Source organism: Saccopteryx leptura, chromosome X, assembly GCF_036850995.1.
Source record: "Saccopteryx leptura isolate mSacLep1 chromosome X, mSacLep1_pri_phased_curated, whole genome shotgun sequence".
NCBI classification, from domain to species: domain Eukaryota; kingdom Metazoa; phylum Chordata; class Mammalia; order Chiroptera; family Emballonuridae; genus Saccopteryx; species Saccopteryx leptura.
The window spans coordinates 69,040,993-69,061,048 of NC_089516.1; the positions used below are offsets into that span (position 1 = coordinate 69,040,993).

Here is a 20,056-nt window from a genome sequence, read left to right on the forward strand (position 1 = left end):
CTCTGCCCTATATACATGGTTCCTAATAGGTCTAACTTCTTCTTAAATGCCTTCAATGAGGGTGAATTTACTACTTATATATGATAGTGACATGGACAGAAAGGGTGTGATGAATAAGATAATTTATTATTCATTAAGACTATTATTAATAAATATTTCATCATCTACTAAGTGGCAGGCCATATATCTAAGTTGTTTTATTTACTCCACATTACACTGTGAGTAGAACAGCCCATAAATAAAGAAGTTGAGGCTCAGAGAGGTCAAGTTACTTACTCAAAGTCACACAGTTGGATCTCATTTCAGGGTTCCTTGTATTTTCCTTTAGTTTTCCTATATGAGGTACAAAAACCCCTGTAGTAAGATTTGCTTAGGCCTCTGATCTGACTAGGATGGTAAATTCAAATGCCTAAAAGAGTCAAGCAAATAATTTAAGGTAGCTGGTGTCTGAGCAAAGAGGAAATGCATTCCCCATTTATGTGAGAGGCAACTGCTGTTATTGCCGTGCAGGAATTTAGGCCCAGTAATGAAGGATATTCATTCCCCAAACTGGAAATCTGATGTTTTTAGGTTTAATGTTATAAACTGATTTGACACATATCCATGCATGCACATACACACAAACAAACTTATCTAGCCCATATTGGCAACTTCTGATGTAGGTGCAAGCACTCTAAGAAAATGCTTTCCTTTTACTGAACTGCAATCTGTTCTCATTGATTTTGCCCTTTGGAGTTCTACAGAAAAAATATTTAACTCCTTTATTCAACGACAGTCCTTCAGACATAATGAGACAATATTTATGTCCACTGCTCTCTGCCACCCTTCTCATACCCAACCCAACATCTCAGCTTCTCCATGCTTTCTAAGAGGAGATGCCCCATGAATACTGGGATTGAATACCATGCTGCAAATGTGCTCTGACCACAATTCAACACAGCAAGACTGCCACTTCTTTTATACTGAATCCCAATTTTCTAATAATAGAACTCAGTTGGTTTTGGCAGTCACTTAATACTGTTGACTAGACTCACTTAATAAAGAAATATTGATTAAATACCTACTATGTGCCAAGCTCTAAGCTATGTTATTTTGTATATCTTACAAAAAGATATTCACTAAATGATATTTACCCTAAAGAGAATACAATTTAGGACATATAAGACATGCACACAAATAATTATAATTTGATGAACTTAGTACCATATTAAACATAAAAGAGATTAAATACTGACTTTTAACTTGTTCCTAACATCCATCATATAATCTGATCCTCAGTCCCAAAAATCTGTATGTAAGATAGATTTCTTGCCCTACTTCGCAGATGAGGAAACAAACTTACATTCTTACAACCATATCATGTCATGGAGAAATCATCATGCCATATACATCACTTCTCAATGGGTTAGAGCAGTGGTCCCAACCTTTTTTAGGTCATGGACCAGTTTAATGTCAGAAAATATTTTCACGGACCGGCCTTTATGATGGGATGGATAAATGTATCTCGTGACCGAGACAAGTGTCAAGAGTGAGTCTTAGACAGATGTAACAGAGGGAATCTGGTCATTTTTTAAAAATAAAACACTGTTCAGATTTAAAAATAAATAAAACGGATATAATGTAAGTTATTTATTCTTTCTCTGTGGACGGGTACCGGTCTGCGGCCTGGGGGTTGGGGACCACTGGGTTAGAGGAATAGGAAATTTCATCTTGCACAAGGTGGTATTAGAACCAACCTTAGAATAGATATTATTAAAATTGGGATAGGCCTTGGCCGGTTTGCTCAGTGGTAGAGTGTCGGCCTGGCGTGCGGGAGTCCCGGGTTCGATTCCTGGCCTGGGGCACACAGCAGAAGCGCCCATCTGCTTCTCCACCCCTCCCCCTCTCCTTCCTCTCTGTCTCTCGCTCCCCCTCCCGCAGCCAAGGCTCCACTGGAGCGAGGTTTTCCCGGGCGCTGAGGATGGCTCTGTGGTCTCTGCCTCAGGTGCTAGAATGGCTCTGATGGCGGCAGAGAGATGCCCCAAGATGGGCAGAGCATCACCCCCTGGTGAGCATGCTGGGTGGATCCCCGTCGGGCGCATGCAGGAGTCTGTCTGACTGCCTCCCCGTTTCCAGCTTCGGAAAAATACAAAAAAAAAAAAAATTGGGATAGCCTTCAAAGTCAAAGGAATAATGAGGAAAATAACAAGTTTAGAGAACAAAGGAGTAGAGATAGTTTAAGGTGACAGAAACTAGATCTTTTTTGTTGGTGTTTAAGATTTTCATAAGGGAATTAAATGATTGAGGTTGGAAAAATAACCCAGTCCATAAAAAGCACAGAACAGCAGACTTAAATAATTTAGCAAGTGGTGAAGAACTGCAATTTCAAACATGTATAAATAACTATTTAGGAAGGCTTCCTCTGTTCTAAACATTGAGAATAGAGAGATAAATTAGACATGTTTCCAACCCTCAAGGAGCTTACAGACTAATAAATATTTAAAGGAGGGTAGTAACAATATTGAAGCTGAACTTTGAAAAGGTTAATAGGGTATAACAATTACAATATGAATCAGTGAGCAACAGAGAGGACTAGAGGCATGAGCCCACTTCACTAATCCAGGCAAGAGGTAATGAGGATCTGAATTCAAGTAGAGGCAATGACTGAGAAGGCTTTGGGAAACAACATATCGTTTCACTACTCCAACTCCCAAAGCCTTTAATAGCAGCTTTTCCAGGACATTGTGGGATAATCTCTGATGGAAAATTTTGAATCTGAAAGAGAGATATTCCCAGAGAAGAGCCCACCATACTGAATTCCACATTTGACCTGCTATATTTGAAGTCAATCCAACACCTCAGCAAATGTCCAAACCAAATGACATGTCAACTGAAAATAGGAGTATGGTTACAATTTTTGGTCTATGTATTATTAGGTAGTTGGTGACTAAAATATCTCAGTCTAATTTGGTCTTTTTATTTAAAAAGCTGATCAAACAGGTTTTTCAAGTAAACAATAGGAGACTCCTACACACTCCATACTTGCTATCCTTTGTATTTTTAAACAAAGATGAAATGGAAGAAGTAAACAGACTCAAAACATGTTTTGGAATCTTTCTCACCCAGGCATCAGGGTTTCCATCTTACTCCCAGTTCTCAGTTTATTCAACTTCTTCACCTAATCAAGGGTTGAACAGTGCTTCAGAGAGGTGGTCCAATATGACAAGTTTGGAAAGATACTTTTTTTATGTACTGCCAAGTTTCAAAAGAAATGCCTACATAGTTGTTTGTGTGAGTGGTAAGACTGCATCTTCTTTAAAAAAAATTCTAGAGAGAAGCACTTTCACAGTAGCCTGCTTCCATTTCCAGAGTAACAAAAAATGTCATCTGACAACCACATTCATGACCTCCTATGTATGGGACTCTGAAAAATCAACTTGGGCCTTGAAGGACAGAGGTAGCATTTTGTTGTACTGGGAAGCTCCCTTTTATATTTAGGGCAAATCCCATAGACTGATTTTTTTCCTGACTTTTTTTTTTCATTTGTCCAATATCTGGAAGAAAATATTTTCTGATCATTCTTCTGATTATCTGTCCAATCTCATTGATGATGAAATTAATTGTTTTTTTTTTTGTATTTTTCCAAAGTTAGAAGTGGAAAGGCAGTCAGACAGACTCCCGCATGCACCTGACTGGGCCACCCAGCATGCCCACCAGGGGGTGATGCTCTGCCCATCTGGGGCATTGCTACACTGTGGTGGGAGCCATTCTAGCACCTGAGGTGGAGGCCATGGAGCCATTCTCAGCACCCGGGCCAACTTTGCTCCAATGGAGCCTTGGCTGCGGGAGGGGAAGAGAGAGACAGAGAGGAAGGAAAGGGGGAGGGGTGCAGAAGCAGATGGGCGCTTCTCCTGTGTGCCCTGACCGGGAATTGATCCCGAAACTTCCACACACCAGGCCTACACTCTACCACTGAGTCAACTGGCCAGGCCAAAAGTTAATTTTTAAAAAAGGTTAGAGATTAGTGTGATACAGAAGGAGGAATAAAGAGAGACAAGTCAGTGTGAGAAGGAAGCCAGAGTGATAGGATGCAGTGGCCTGTCTGGAGTCTCAAATTCAAGCTCTGGTTCTGCTAATTACTCACCATGGAACCTTAGGTAAGCACCTTTCCTCCTAAGAGATCTTAAAAGAAGCTGCTGTGTTTTAAGGATAAAAGTTGCCCAGTGTTTGAAGTTCAGGCTCAATGTTTTTGTATTAAAAAATATGTAATAGGAGCATAGCACCCCTTTTCTTAAATGCTGTGGAAAAGAATATGTTATGGATCTGGACTGCCTATATTCTAATATATGCTCTTCCACTTGTTCTGTAACCATAGGAATGTTATGAAATGATTTTGTGCCCGCTTCCTCACCAGTGACATGGGGATAACAACAGTACCTAACTCAGGGAGTTATTTGAGGATTGAATGAATTAACATATGTAAAACAAATAAAAGAGTTCCAACTCTAAAAAGTACAATAAGTTATTCCATTTTTCTTACCTTGGTAGCTTTCCTATTTAAGCAGGCATCAGATTGCCCAGGTTTGCAGTGAGCCTTGATATTTTCAATCCACCTTAGGATCTCTAGGCCTTTTTTCAATAATTTCTATAGTTTTGCTTTTCATTACATATTATAAATGATCAAACTTTTCTACTACACCTTTTGCGTCACTCCACCCCAACTTTAATTCCCCAGGAATTTAGCTATTTGGTGAGGATCAATAGACTAAAATAGGGGAAATACATAATGAGGTCACCCCCTGTCACTAGTCTTTTAGGATAGTAGAGGTAAACAGTTGGCTAAGTTGAAAAAAAAAAACTACTGGTATATAGAGTGGTTAGAACCTCCTAGTTACAAGCCATACTTCCTGGATATGCACACAAACTCTGCTACTTCCTAGATGTGTGACCTTTAAGCACATTATTTAACCTCTCTGGGTTACCTATTTACCAAAGTTGTTATAAGAACTGAATGAGTTCATCCATGTAAGGCAACAAAATTTGGCAACCAGTAAATGCTATCATTATTATTGCTATTATAATTATTTGTTTTGAGTGAGGAATCACTTTTCCAACATAGACTTTTTTCAAGGAAGCAACAGATAACTAAACACAGGCTCTGACTAAAAGATGCTAGCTTTCTTTGTGACTTTGGTCAACTTCCTTTCTACCTCTGTGTCTCAGGCACCTCATCCATAGGACCTCATCCATAGAACACTCTAACTAGACAAGATGGTTTACCAGGTTCCATGAACTCTAATATTCTACAATCTCAGGCCATTTCTGTTAAGATTCTCAGTAGGTTTTAGCTTTGATCTGCTTACTATGTTTTTCATGGATAATTTATTTTCATATATGGTTTAGTAAAAACATAATAATAATATTATGAATATTATGGTTTGATTAGAGGCAACAGCCAATTGTGTGCTGTTCCAGTTCTTTTATTCATTATTTAGTTTAATTTCCTGGTTAAAGGTTTGCACAAGAAGAGACCCACTCTTTCCCAAGTGAGGCCTCAGTATAACATTAAGAAAAGAAACAGCAAGTTGGAATCCAGGAGAACTGAATTTGTGCTCTAGTTCTGTTACCAACTTGTTTTACCATGGACAAGATGATACCCTTCTCAAGGCCTCTATAAAGTATAAAGGGAGAGGGAAGAGGGTACCAAAGGCCTCGGTGATCTCTAATCATCTTGAAAATCAGGAAGATTGAAAGCACTGTGTGAAAACTAAGAATAAGTTATCAGTATGTTCACCAGATAACTCCAACTTTATTCATCCAAATACCCAAACCTCTTGATTTATAACCATCCACATACATATTTGCTCTGCCTACAATCTTCCAATCTTCACCATCTCAGTAAAGCTAATCACATTTTTCAAATTGCTCACATCCAAATTTGACAATCTGTCTTGATTCCTCTCTTTTGCTCACAATGAATATTTACTGTTAGTAAATAAATGCTCTCACCTCTACTATCAAAACACATCCAGAATCCAGCCATTTCTCATCTCCTCCAGCAAGACCACCCTGGTCTACGCCACCATAATCTCTCACCAGGGTTACTGCAGCAGGCTTATCTCCTTGCTTTCCTCTTGCTTCTACAGCCTCTTCTCCACACAGACAATACGTAAACAAACAAATGTTTAACAAAGTAAAACAGCAGTATATGATATGAAGAAGAATCCTACTAAAATATTTTCGATCACATCAGTCCTCTGCTCAAAACTTTCCAATGGGGAAAAAAGAATTCTAACAAAAACTTGTGATGCCCTTCATTAATGCTTATCTCATCTCTTATCCTTCTCTATTTACTTAAACCAGCCTTAAAGGCCTCTCTGCTTTATGTAATTTATTACACTAAATTTGGTCCTTCCTCAGGATTTTTGTACTTGTGGTTCCCTGTATCTGGACTATTCAAACCCCATATATCTCTATGGTTCACTTTCTTATTTTCTTCAGGTCTCTGTTCAAATATCACCTTTTCAGTAAGGCATTCCCTTACCAAAAAATAAAAAATGGTCCACCACATTATCAATCTGTATCACCCAAAACTGTGCTAAATTACTCTTCATGACACTTATCACTTTGATATATCTATTGTTACATGCCTCCTCTCACTAAACTGTACATTCTACAAAGGGAGAACTTTTTGTCTGCTTTGTTCATTGTTGTGTCACTGGTGCCTAGGATAAAATTTGGCATATAATAAGTGCCCAATAAATATTTGTTGAAAGAGTACAGTCTATAAAGTAAGATGGCAAAGTTAATGCTGCCCAGAACTTCCATACAACCCAGTCTATCAGTTTGGTTAGTGAATAAGAGATACAGAAGTCTTAAGAACATCACCAGTTTCTATCGTTGATAATAAGTTTTAATCTATGAGGTGAAAGGGAAGTGTGATAAAAGAAAGAAGGACACTTGATTTAAGGAAGAAAGAGTGGGGCTGAAATCTCAGCTCTGCCACTTTGAAGTGTTTGATTTGAGACACGTTAACTATGTTCTCTGAACATAAAATTTACAATGGGAATAACAACATTATATTAGTATGAAGAGTATTATAATACCTTGAAACCAGACTACTTGTATAAAGTAGAAATGAGAATTAAATTCAATAACATAATATGAAACTTCTCTGTAAACTGTAAAGTGCTACTGGAATCTGTCCAATATTACTGTTCCCTGTACCACATTTGGAAACAATATCAAGGAGTCAAACGGTATTAATAAAAATGTTCTGCATTTTGGGAAAGAACAGCCCAGAAAAAATAGTAAGTACTACTGTAGTTTGTTTATTGCCTGGTACTACATGGTTCTGGCTCAAGTTAACCTATGATGTGTTGAATCTACCAAAGGAGGCCAAACATTCTCTGGAAAATTCTGTGGCAGGACATTTGAAGTCCCCCTAGTGGCCACATAGTGGGACTACAGTTCCGTAAAGCAAAGAAGTTAATTCAACCTGCAGAAAACAGAACCTATGATTAAGGGGTACTCCAATTCAAAAAACGACACCATCTATTAATAATTTAGCAAAGCCCTTATTTTAAAAAGTTTTCATGTGCTTCTTACTCCCCTTACTCCAATACTTGTCTTCTCACTCTAGTCACTTAACCAACAACCTGAAATTCCATTTATACAGAACCTCAAAGCAAGCCACCATATTCAAATGAAACTTTGAGAACACAGAATAATAATTTTTTTATGAAGTGAGAGGTGGGGAGGCGGGTAGGCAGGCAGAGAGAAGACTCTTGCACACACCCCAACCAGGATCCACACAACAAGTCTGGTATGGGGCTGATGTGCTGTTCATTAGGGACCGCTGTTCCGTTAGTCAGCAACAGAGCTATTTCAGTGCCTAAGGCAAGGCCATGGAGCCATCCTCAGCGTATGGGGCTAATTTGCTCAAACCATTTGAGCCATGGCTGCAGGAGAGCAAGAGCGAGAGCAAGAGCGAGAGCGAGAGAGAGAGAGAGAGAGAGAGAGAGATGGGGAGGGGCAAGGGTGGAGAAGCAAATGGTCACTTCTCCTGTGTGCTCTGACTGGAATCAAACCCAGGACTTCCACAGTCCAAGCCAATGCTCTACTGCTGAACCAACCAACCAGGGCCAAATTAGTAAATCTTGATCTGACCACCACACTGGACATCTACATTGCTTCTCAAGCCAAACTTAGACCATTAATTTTCTTAATTCAATTACTTCTTCATATATTATAAATATTTATAGTCAAAGACATCAAAGCATGTTTCCAAAAAGGGCCAAGATATAACTAAATTAACTGAAGAAGAAAGTAGTAACTAACTTGATTTGGCTGCACTGTTAAAATAGAAGAAATAGATTTCAACCCTTTAGCTGAGTTCTTTCTTTGTTGTCTTTCCCAGGGTACCACCCTCCAGTTTTTGAAATATCCATCAAGACCAACAGTCAATTGCTTGAGTTTAATTATGTCCTTACTTAATCCAGAAAAGATAAGAGACAGACACAGGTAATATTGCTAACCACTTCAGCCTACTTTGATCCATTTCAATACATCCCACCATACAACCCAGCATCTTATTGTACTGACAGAAAAGTGTTTCCATTCTGTTTTTATTTTTTAAATAATAGCTATAAGCTCAAGATTCTTCTTGAATCATGTCCCCTTTACCCCGATCTCCTCCTAACACATAGATAGGCATATAGCAATCTTAATAAAAATAGTAGATTTCTGGATACATTTTTAAAAATAACTTTATTAGGGTCATCTCTGAAGACAGCTAGGTCACAGTCGACATTTTGTTCAGTGGTTTACAGTTCACTTACCATCATCAGTTGTAGCTGATTAGGTATATCCTTAGTTTAGAGTATTAATGAGGCCAGAATTCATTTCCTTTTTAGGTGAATTTTATCTCTGCTTCATGGTTATGGTGTGAATTTCCGAAAAGAAGCCCAAACTATATGAAATAAATGAACCATTTCCCCATCTAGAAATACACACCATAAGGAGTGGTGGCATTTACTTTATCCAAAGGACAACATATAAAAACAAAATTATGACTCCAGCTGTTCACATAAACCTAAATATAAGCCAAGCATAACTAGTGATTTCTTTAGCCTAGTTTACATTTCTTATCTCTTTGTGTCAATTTTCTGTATAAAAATAATTATTCTTCATTCCTTTGCTGATAGTTTCCAATTCTTCTTAAAATTAAGACTGTTGACTGCATAAATGTTATTAGGTTTCTTTCTTACTATTCTCTAAAGACATGAAAATTTTAGAGATGCTCTTCTGTTCACCTAAGAAGGGGTTGTCATTACCAATTTTAATTCATAGCTGAGGAAAACTGAGCAGTTTCCTTAGGCCAGTGGTTCTCAAAGTGTGTGCCAGGGTGCACTGGTGCACCCTAGAAGATTTCCTGGTGCGCCCTATGGTATTCCAGAGAAATATGTGCCTTGTTTGGGACCAAAAAACCAACAGGGTTTTTGGAATTTAAATTTTTGGGGACAGAGGTGTGGGGAATTGGCTATAAGCTGACAGTCTGCCCACCACCCCCACTTCACTTGCCTGATTAGGTTGCAAAAGGCTGTTAAACTGTGGTGCTGGATTGTTTACACTGCCCACCATGTTTCCCAGAAAGACTGGAGGCAAGTTTCTTCTATCCTTTGTTTGCTGTCAAGTTAAGATGATATGCATGGTGGGGGTTTACTGCACTCAACACAATGAAGAGCAAAAAGAGAGGAATTCTTCAATGTATTGATGGGGAAATGAAAGTTTGCCTTTCAAATATATGCCCAAACATAGAAGAAATCACTAGGACACATCAGGCTCATGTCTCTCATAAACACAAGAATGAAAAACTTAACACATTTGCACCAGGATCTGCTGAATTTACTAAATCTTACTAAGAATGTATCTATATATATATAAAGATAACTTTTTTGTAGTTTTTTAATTTTTTAACCCCTCTTTTTTTACAAATTCTAAAAAGCATAACTCAAAAATGTAACATAAAAATTTTTTTAATGCCAGAATAAATTTAATTTTGTCATATTTATTTCATTTAATTACCATAAAAGCATGCTTGGACTTTTTTTTCTTTAATATTTGACTTAATTATTATAACATATTTCTCAGAAATTTGTATTTAGTGCTTCTACAATTATTTGTAGGATTTTTAATGCACCCCGACTTTAAAATGTTTGAGAACCACTGCCTTAAGCAGTCTTTTCACACAGTACAAAACAAAGCATGTCTTAACTTTTAGCACAGCAGCAAAATCCTTCTGCCTCTTAAGTCCCAGAGGTGTTCAAAACTCAAGTACTGTCAGCAAGGTTGCAGGCTACAAGGTGATTATACATAAATCAATTATATTTCTAAACACTGACAATGAACAACATAAGAAGGATATACAAATCAAAACCACTTTGAGATAGCATATCACACCGACAAGTATAGTTATAATAAAAAAAAAACAGACAAGTATTGACAGGATGTGGAGAAATAGGAACCTTCATATATTGCTGATGGGATTGTAAAATGGTGCAGCTATTTTTGAAAACAGTTTGGTAGTTCCTCAAAAGGTTAAACAGAGTTATCATATGACCCAGAAACTCCATTCCTAGGTATGTACCCAAAGGAACTGAAAATATTTGTTAAAAAAAAATAACTGTAGATGACTATTTATAGCAGTAGTATAATAGCCAAAAGGTAGAAACAACTCAAATGTATATCAATTGATGAATGGGTAGATGAACTATAGTGCATCCATATAATAAGACATTATTTTGTTATTAAAAAGAATTAAGTACTTATATCTGTTTCAATGTGGATGAACACTGAAAATGTTATTCTTCATGAAAGAGCTAGTCACAAAAGACCACCTAATATAATGCCATTTATATTAAATATTAAAATAAGCAAATCCATAGAGACTGAAAATAGGTTGGTGGTTGATAATTGCTCAGAGTTGGAGGAGGAGAGGTTGACGGTTAAGTGATTAAAATGTTCTAAAAATGACTGTACTGATGGTCATTCAACTCTGAATATACTAAAAATCACTGAACAGTATTATTTAAATGGTTGGATGACATACATTGTAAATCATATCTCAATAAAGCTGTTATTAAAAAATAAAACTTAAGTACTACATGTTTTAAATTGACAGTATTTTCAAGTAATCAGCACTTTGGAGCTGTAAGCTTCTCTAGAAGAGCCTACAGTCAGAGAAAGAAGGGGTGGCATCCATGAATGTGCAAGGAACTGTGCATAATTCAGTTTATCATCTCTATGCTGTATGCACTGAAACTAGCCCTTACTGAACAACAATCTAACACATGTGTTAGGTGGGAACCTTTGAGAAAAACGCTGGAAGTGCTGCTCTACAGAGTTTTCCCACACGGTAAACAAATGTTATACAAAATGCAAATATTTCTCCTTCAACTAACAAAGAGGTGTTCACTAAGCAACTCCTGGCCAGCTCTAATCTATATGAGTGCTAGTGAATAAATTGGAAGATACTGAGTCTTTTCTTTGAAAAAAGTGCAACATAAATATGAGTTTTCTAGATGGGAGTGGGGTTGGGAGAATGGGTGAAAAAGGTGAAGTGATTAAGAAGTAAAAATTGATTGTTGCAGAATAGTTATGAGTATGTGAGGTACAGCATAAAAAATGTAGTCAGTAATATTCCAATAACTACGTACGTATGGTGTAAGATGGATATGAGACTTATCAGGATGTTCACTTAGTAAATTATATAATGACTAATCATTGGGTTGTACACCTGAAACTAATATAATATTGTATGTCAACTGTAATTAAAAAATTAAGAAATTATTTTAAAATAAATAAGAAAAGATAAATATAATGTTTCATAATTCTCTTCAGTATGCTGTGATTACCAATAAAAGCTGGTTACCTGTATACAACTGTATGGAAAAAGTTAGCTTTGTTAGTTTAGGATGAAGATAACTTACTCTGAATTCAACATCTCAGAACTTGATAGAATGCTGGCAAGGGAAGTCTGAGGTAGAATAATTTCTTTTAATATCTTCCTTTGTTTTCAAATGATTAATTTAGATCTGTGTAAAAACCCAGCCAGGCACTTTTAGCAAGCGCCCTCATATGCACATTCATTGCTACTTGTGAAAGTGCTATAGTGATCTGAGCCAGGCAGAGCTGTTATAAGGAAGAAAGGGTCCCGTTCTTCTCAGGCTTTGAGAAAAGGTTGCCAAAATGACCAGTAGACACTGAGAAACAAAGATCAAGAGAGAGACAGAGACAGTAGCCAGCAAAATACTTAATAAACTGTAGGTCTTCAAACCATCTAGTTCAGCTCCCTCAGCAACTGTTGAAACAGGTTCTAACTTCAAGATAAAAATAAATCCCAGCTATTCATTTTGCTATCCCCTCAAGTCATCCAGTCTTAAAAGAGCAGAGTTGGGGTTGATCTGATTTGCTATTCTTTAAATTAAAAAAAAAAATCTTTAGGAGCATTTCATAAGAGTAACTAGAAAAACTATCTTGAAAGGTAAGAAGAAGAATCTATATTTCAATGTCAAAAGCATGAAACGAAGAGAAGGAAAGAAAGGGACAGGCAGCACTTGAAGCTGCAAACAAAGAGAAAATGGTGGAAATAAGGGTTGGAGAGAGATTTCCTTCTCCCTCTCCTACAAATTTTACAAAACTTGGTGTGTTTTTTGTTTGTTTGTTTTTGTTTTTCAGAACCACAATTTCAGGTTTGGGTATAAAATAAACCTCTTACTTTTTACACCCAGCCAGATTTAAGCTCTCTTTTGAGCAGAGTTCTGAATGAAACCCGTGATCTTGTTAACACCATGAAAAAAAGCATAATAATAAAATCGTCCATGCTCCTAACTCCACCAAGAGCAACCATAGTAGAAGTAAGAGTAAAGAGGTTAAATAATTTTGTTTGAAATGCGTATATGTATACCAGCTGAGAAAATTACTACGGGGAGGGAAAATAGTTAAAAAGAAAATTAAATGTGTCAGCAAATTCAATATATAATATAAAATTTACAGCTGAAAGAATGTAAGTCTGATGAAGTAAAATTAGCACTGGCAAGAAAGCACCACAAAGTAACCTTGCAATTGGAAGACTGTAAATTTCTTCGAAAATATCTCTCAATGATGTTAATTAACCTTTGGCCAAGCTGAGACAGATTCTCTGTAGACAGCCAAAAGGATCCTTCCATTCCTATATCTTGCACATATTTAAAAATGGGGTATCAGACAATGTGGAGATTTGGTCCTCAGGTTCTGATAATTGGTACCCAAAGAGAATTCATCAGCAATTTTCTGATCATGGAGAAAGGATTTTTCCCTCTCAAAATATTTATCTTCAAGGCCTATGGACAGAGACTGTCAGTCTATCTTGATCCCAAATCAAAATTCTGCTTTACAAAACAGACAAACTGCTCCGCGAAAGATAATCATTAAAAAGTTGCTTGATAACTGGGGGGGGGGGGGGGGGAGGGGACAGGAAAAGGGAGTTAATAAAATGACTTATTTCAGAATAAGTAATAGAGAAAGAACTTACTAATCTCAAAGCACTACTACTAAAATACTAGTTATTATGATGACCAGAACCAAATACTAAGAGAAAATTTAAATTTTCTGGATAATTTATCTAAACCCTAACTCTAATTCCTGAACAGGTTGCCCTAGGCCTTAACTCCTAAGAATAAATATTTGTCATATTCTTGTGTTATTTGCCAGAATATAAAAGGCCCTACTTTTGTCAAATTGGGCGGTGATCAATTAACAAAGTTGTGGTCTTGTTTGATCTCTGAAAGAAGACAGCTCCATAAAATATCATCAGGGTTGCACACAAGCCCCATTACTTTTTATGATCCTCTGTTTAAACCACATGGTAAATTATGTAAGAAAATAAAGACCACCTTCAGCTCTCTTCTCTCTCCAGAAACATTGCAGATATGTAAAAATAGAGTTATTCCAGAAGTTACTGAAGCTTAAAAAAATTCCTACCCTTACAATTAGCTAATGTGTTTGAACACACAACACATTTTTTGAAAAAGGAAAAATCCAATAGTTTATTGGAGACCTCTAGAATTTTGAGATTTTTAACTTAAACTTAGCACATAATACAGAGAAGGTAGAAGCTCTGGGTTTGGCTTTAAAAAAAAATCCCGTGTCTTTCACCAAAGCCTGCCTCTACAAAGTGAGGGGAAGAAAAATAGAAGTAAGAAAATGTCTATATTTAGATTGGGGTTGGTTGCGTTCTGATGAAATTGGTATTTCAAAAAACTGACTCAAGTATTTTCTGTATTTTAGAAATGAAAATTCTTTGTCAGCCCACAAGGCAGAACACAGTTTTCCCTTTCATTAGTGTCCCATAACCAGTGTAGCAATCAGAAACCAGAAAAGATTCAATAATCTTCCAATTTCCTTGGAACTGCAAAACTCTCACTAGGTCATGTCATTAATTTAATCAGGTCTTTCTAATAAAGAAGTTTTTCTATTAAGACCTGGGATAAAACTACCTATCTTACTCCACACCTGATAGTATGAACGTTTTGCTCTTGATAACCACTTCCTGATAATTTCAAGTTATTTATTGGAAGATACCCAGTCCTTAAAAGATACATGGAATCAATCCTTCATTTCCTCCCAGGTAACTGAATTAGTTGGAGGGGGCATACAAAAACACCTTTGACATCTCCCCCACCAGAAAAGTTCACAGAAGAGGGCTTCGTTGACTAGTGACAGCCCTCCAAAAAAAAAAAAAAAGTTAACCTGACCAAGTAAATCTGTTCTTCTAAAATGAAAAAGACCTTTTATCACACAGTATAACCAACTCACAAAAAACAAACAAAATCCCTCTAAATTAACTGGAAAAAACTTTGACTCTATAAATGAACCTTTAAAAATCCTGTAAGCCAAACATTAAAACCCCTAATAGAATGTAAAGCCTGGTAATAAGCTGTTTATTCAGTAGCCCAGAAAATATTTTATGAAGTCCTATCCTCTTCTCTCTTTTCTAACACTATGCTATCAATCTTCCAAGAATAGATGAATCAGTGAAAGGAAGCAAATTGTTCAATTTAAGTTGCCAAAGGTGCTTATGCTAATAGAGAACTTTTCGGAAGATAAAAGTAACACAGATATAGTCACAAGTATAGAAACGCAAAACAATACACAAGTCTATGGGGACATCAGCACGCCACAAACCTCTGAAGTCAGTTCCCCAGTCAATATATTCCCTCTCTCACTGAGTTAAAGTACTATCTCAGTTTGCTGAGAAAAAAATCATCAACACTGTCTGCAAGATGAACAAGTGTGGTATGGAAGAATTTTTAATAAGCAAGATGTAAATGACTGCCACTTTTCTCATTTTTTAAATAAAACTTTTACAGAGTATAATAGCTCATAGGTCCCTAATAGTTCTTATTCTGTTTGTTAAGAGTAAACAGCTCATGTTCGAAAATGTCCTTAAAATGAAGGAATATGTTGAACAGCCTTACTCCTCCCTTCCAAAAGCAACTTTCTGAGCACAGTAGAATAGCAGGAAATCTTTTAAAACTTTTCCTAACACTTTTATAAATTACACTGAAGTCTGGTTAACTTCTTCATTAAAAGAACATTCTCCTCTTTATAAATATAATGCAAAACTAAACTAGAGGACTGTGGATCTCTTATAATCCACAGGGGAAAAAATAAACACTTTACAAAAAACAAACAAAGCAATAACCCAAGTAATTACATCCAACATAGTTAACGTGTGAAGGAAAAGCCTTCCCAGTGTTCACTAAGAAAGTCTTCCTTTGGTTTTTCCCCTACCTTTGCCTGCTCTCTGATCTTGCCTGGTTGGACTCTCGGCGCTGGCCTCCAATCCTAGGGCAAGTCCTCCGAGTTTGCCAGAGAAGAAACGTCACCCCTACTTCACACCACGGGCCCTTAAAACTCAGAGACCACCTTTTTCCCTAATCCAACACTCCATTTTATCTTTTTGAAGGAGGCGGGCTGAGAAAAACTTGGGCCTCTAGCCTGCCAAGACCAGCCACAGGCTGGAGGGCCAACTGTAACAGACCCTAATAGGAGAAATTGTCCATATTTTGTCCATGTTCAGAGATTTGGTGGAGTGGAGGAGAAAAAGGAGTGGGGGGTTTTAAGGACTTTATTTTCGACTGGGCCCTTGCAATTGGATTTAAGTTTGGAGCCCTTGGGAGGCAGCAAGGATTTCAGGAGGCTGGGAGTGCAGAGCTGTCAAGGAATGTGGTCAGGCAGGAGCCAGCACCTAGGGTTTTTTTCAGTGGCAATTATTGCGGAGCACAGTGAGGGTTCTGAGCACTATGGTCAAATCTTAGGTAGGTATGGAGTCCAGGTCAAGCTTGGATTTAGAGCGGCCTTTTGTATGGGAACCCTCTGCGGCTCTGCCAGCGGTCGTGTTCAAGCGGATTGCAAATACACACTAGAACACAGACTGATTCAAAGCTAAAAGACAATTTCTAAATGGAAAAACTTACCGCACGTCCCCGTAAGATCCAGAGTAGCTCTCCATCCAAGGGCTCATCTCGCTTTTGACATAACTGGGACTTGAATAGGGCACTCTGCTCACGACACTGCCGGGATACCACACGTCAGACGGTGGGAAGTCACTTTCTTGGCCCGACAGCGCCTGAGGTGGCCGAGTGTAGCCATAGGGGGCTAAAGCTCCTACCTCGGCAGTGCTGCCTCCAGCGCCGCCGCCGCCACAAGGCCCATACAGCTGGCTTTCTTCGGCTGTAAAGAGAGTGTGCCAGGAAGAGGAGGCAGCGGCCGAGGGGGAGCCTGAGCTAGGGCCCACCGCAGCCCCGCCGTGCAGGCTGGCCAGGTCCCCATAGCGGCATTGCGCCGCGGACGCTCCCCAGGCGCTGCCATAGTCCACCGAGTTCTCCAGTTTGATTCGAGCCTGAGGGTGGGGAGGCGGCGGAGGGGGCGGCGGCCCGGTCAGGGATAGAGGAAAGTTGTAGTAGTCGCGACTCTGATAAGCCACTGTCTCTTCCAGTGCTCCAGGCTTGTACAGAGACAGGGTGGATGGCAGCTCAAGTGTTCCGGAGACTCCTGTTTCACCGCTGTCAGGGCAACCCAGGCTTTCGCCCTCTAGCCCTTTAGGGTAACCTGCCTTGAAAGGGGAATACTCAGAAGTCTCTTCGCTGCCCTTGCCCGGGCCGTCATCCAGCAGAGAGCCTTTGCATTCGACCAGCTGGGTGCAAGGAGTGGGACGCACGGAGGGTGGACCTCCCAGGAGCGGAGCGTACATGCAATCCCCTCGAAGCTGTTCCCCGGAACTCAGATGTTCCAACGCTTCCACACCCAAGCCCATGGACACTGACACTGCCTTACACAACTCCTTGGCGCTGTCCGAGATGGCAGAACTGCCCCCTACGTAACTATCCTTGGAGGAGGTTGGAACCCCAGCGGTGTCTCTCACTCTCCCGCTGCTGCTGCTGCCCTCAGATACCACGTCCTGCTGCTGCTGTCGCTGCTGCTGCTGCTGCTCCTGCAGGAGTTGCATGGTGCCAGCCTCGCTCAGGATGTCCTTAAGATCAGCGGAGCAGCTGCTTAAGCCCGGGAAAGTGGGGCCCAGCAGGGACAACGTGGATGGGGCAGCTGAGTCATCCTCGTTCGGGGGTGCTGGCAGCTGCTGCTGCAGCCCCTTGCCGGCGGCCGAGGGGGTAACCTGCTCTGGGATGCAGCCACTCTCCGGATGGCCCTCTGGGGCTGTCGGCGGTTGTGAAGGCTGCTGTTCTTCCACCAGGGCCAGGTAGCCTGTAGGGCCCCTGCTCTGGGTTTGGGGAGATTCATCCTCACCCTGCTGCTGCTGCCGGGGACTGGTCTCATGCTGCTGCTGCAAACGGGCTCCCGGAGGTGCTGAGCTCACGGCCTCTGGGTGCCGGGGGCCCGGAGTCTGGATCACTTCGCGCACGCTCTGGAACAGATTCTGGAAAGCTCCTCGATAGGTCTTGGATGGTGGCCGTGGGTAGAGCCTCCCCAGTCCTAACTGGACCTCCATCCTTGAGCTTGGTTGAATCTTCCACCTAACCCTTTACCCCGTTTTCCCTTCTCTTGCTGAGCAGAGTTCAACAGGCTGTGATGCGGCAGTCACTGCAGCTAGCTGCCCACCGGCGGGAAGCTCTGAGGATAGAAACTTGCAGGAATAGACACACGAAATCTCTCTGACAGTCTCAAAGTCTTGTGCAAAGAAAAACATGCATTGGACAAGATCTGTCCTGCTAGGCTCACAGTCTGTTCCTGAACACTTGAAGGGTAGATTCAAAAGATGCTCAAATCTTTAAAGAGAGAGAGAGAGAGAGAGAACTGCGTTTTCCAGATTGTGCCCACTGAAACAGGTGCAAATAGGAACCAGGTTATTGTTTTTCTTTGGTTTTGTTCGGGTTCAAATGGAGTTTTTTTTTCTGTTTGTTTGTTTTTGCCTATTGAAGACCTGGTTGCCTTTTCATCGTTTGATCTTTGGTCCGCGGAAGCGGCGGGGGAAGGGGCGTGCAGGAGAGGGAGTGGGAGAACCTGGGGGCTCACCGCGCGCGCAGCCTGCCCAGCTAGGTCCCAGCTGCAGTGCTGAAGCTTCTCCGAGATCGCCCAGCTCCCCAGAGCCGTCTCTGCAGGACAGGACTGGCTCCTCTGCTCGCGGCCAAAGGGAGTTAGTTACCTCTCTGCAAACTCAGGCTGGCCCGCCGGGCCGGCTGGAGTGAGGGGGAGGTCGGGGAGGCTGGGCAGAGGGGAGCGGGTAGAGGCAGCAGCAAGAGAGGAGCCCCAGAAGGGGGCGACGGGGTCGAGGGGAGAAGGACAAAGGCAGCCGTCAGTCCTACCCTGTACTTTCGTCGCTTCCTCCGAGTGTCTTGTGGCTTTTAAAAACTTCACCGAAGAGGAAAGGGGAGCTCCGGGGCGGCGGCTTCGAAGCCGCCTTGCTGCAACAGGCTTCGGCAGTCGCCAGAGCCCAGCTGGGGCTGACGCGGGGCGTCCCTTTGGCTCCTGTCCTGCACTGGAGCGGCTAGCGTAGTCACTTTTCCTCTACTGTCTCCTCTGCCTCCAGGCTTGCTTGGGACCCTCGGGCTCTGCAGCACGTTGGCTCTCTGCGATCTCAGAGGGGGCTCTGGGACGAGGAGAGCAAATGCAACAGTTTGCGAGTCGGGTCCCGCCCCCGCCAGGCCGGCCTCCTTCCCTTACCACCTCCTTCCTTCCTCCCTCCCCTTTCCTCCCTTCCCTTCCCCTCCTCCCCTTCCTCCCCTCCCCCCTCCCCTCCCCTCCCCTCCCCTCCCCTCTCCTCCTTTCTCCTCCCCTCCCCACTCCTCCCCTTTCCCCCCTCCTCCGCTCCCCTCCTCTCCCCTCCCCTTCCCTCCCCTCCCCTCGCATTAATGCCGAGTGGCTCTGTAGAAACAAATGCTGGCGCAGCGTGGGTGAAAGCAGGAGAGGATCCGCTCTTCCTAGGAAGACCCTAGCAGCTTCTGGAATACCTCCTGCATTCCCGGAGCAGATTTTAGGCGCCAGGGCTGAAGCTTCTACCCGGAGCTTTATTTTGAGGACAGGGCTAGCGGAGTTCTCAGAGGCCAACACTTAACAGATTTGGTTCCGAAGTCCAATCTCAAAACGGCAGTGTGCAAGTGTGGGAGGGGCAATAGGAATATCCGCTCCCTAGGCTAGGGACTAGATTCAAGGCAGACTGAGAAGTGTGGAAGGGAAGGTCTTCCACAAACTGCAGACAAGCTATAGACGAGCCAGCAAATACTTGTTGAAAGCTTTCAGATTTCTCCAGAGAAGTAGATTGGGCTTCTTGGCACGGTACCAGTCACTCTAGGAACTTTCTTCCTGGGAACCAGAGGTCATTTCGACCACTTTTTCTTCTTTTTTTTCCCCTGTCTGGAATTGCCTCTAACCACACACTTCTCACTTATCTAGATGTACAAAGGAAAAATCAACCAGACAAGCAGGCAAACACACAAACACCAGAAACATGTCATGTGCACAGGGACCTCGATTTTGTCCAGGATTTTGCAGACGTTTGCTTACATACAAGCACTTCTTT

The 20,056-nt window shown here is 40.9% G+C and overlaps 1 protein-coding gene across 3 annotated transcripts in view; it reads right to left on the bottom strand.

Annotated features, from left to right (window-relative positions):
* AR (androgen receptor) overlaps positions 1 to 19,594 on the bottom strand; it is a 249,304-nt gene extending 229,710 nt beyond the window's left edge. Inside the window, exons 1-3 of one of the 3 annotated variants that reach the window (XM_066356118.1) lie at positions 19,488 to 19,594; positions 18,843 to 19,126; positions 16,500 to 18,305 (exon numbers count right to left, since the gene is read on the bottom strand). In XM_066356118.1, the coding sequence (XP_066212215.1) occupies positions 16,500 to 18,028 (1,529 nt within the window). In that variant the 5' untranslated portion in view covers positions 18,029 to 18,305; positions 18,843 to 19,126; positions 19,488 to 19,594. Of the gene's footprint in view, positions 1 to 16,499; positions 19,169 to 19,487 lie in introns of those variants that run through there. The other 2 variants (XM_066356116.1, XM_066356117.1) reach the window with 2 other exon arrangements.
* Positions 19,595 to 20,056: the final 462 nt, after the last annotated feature.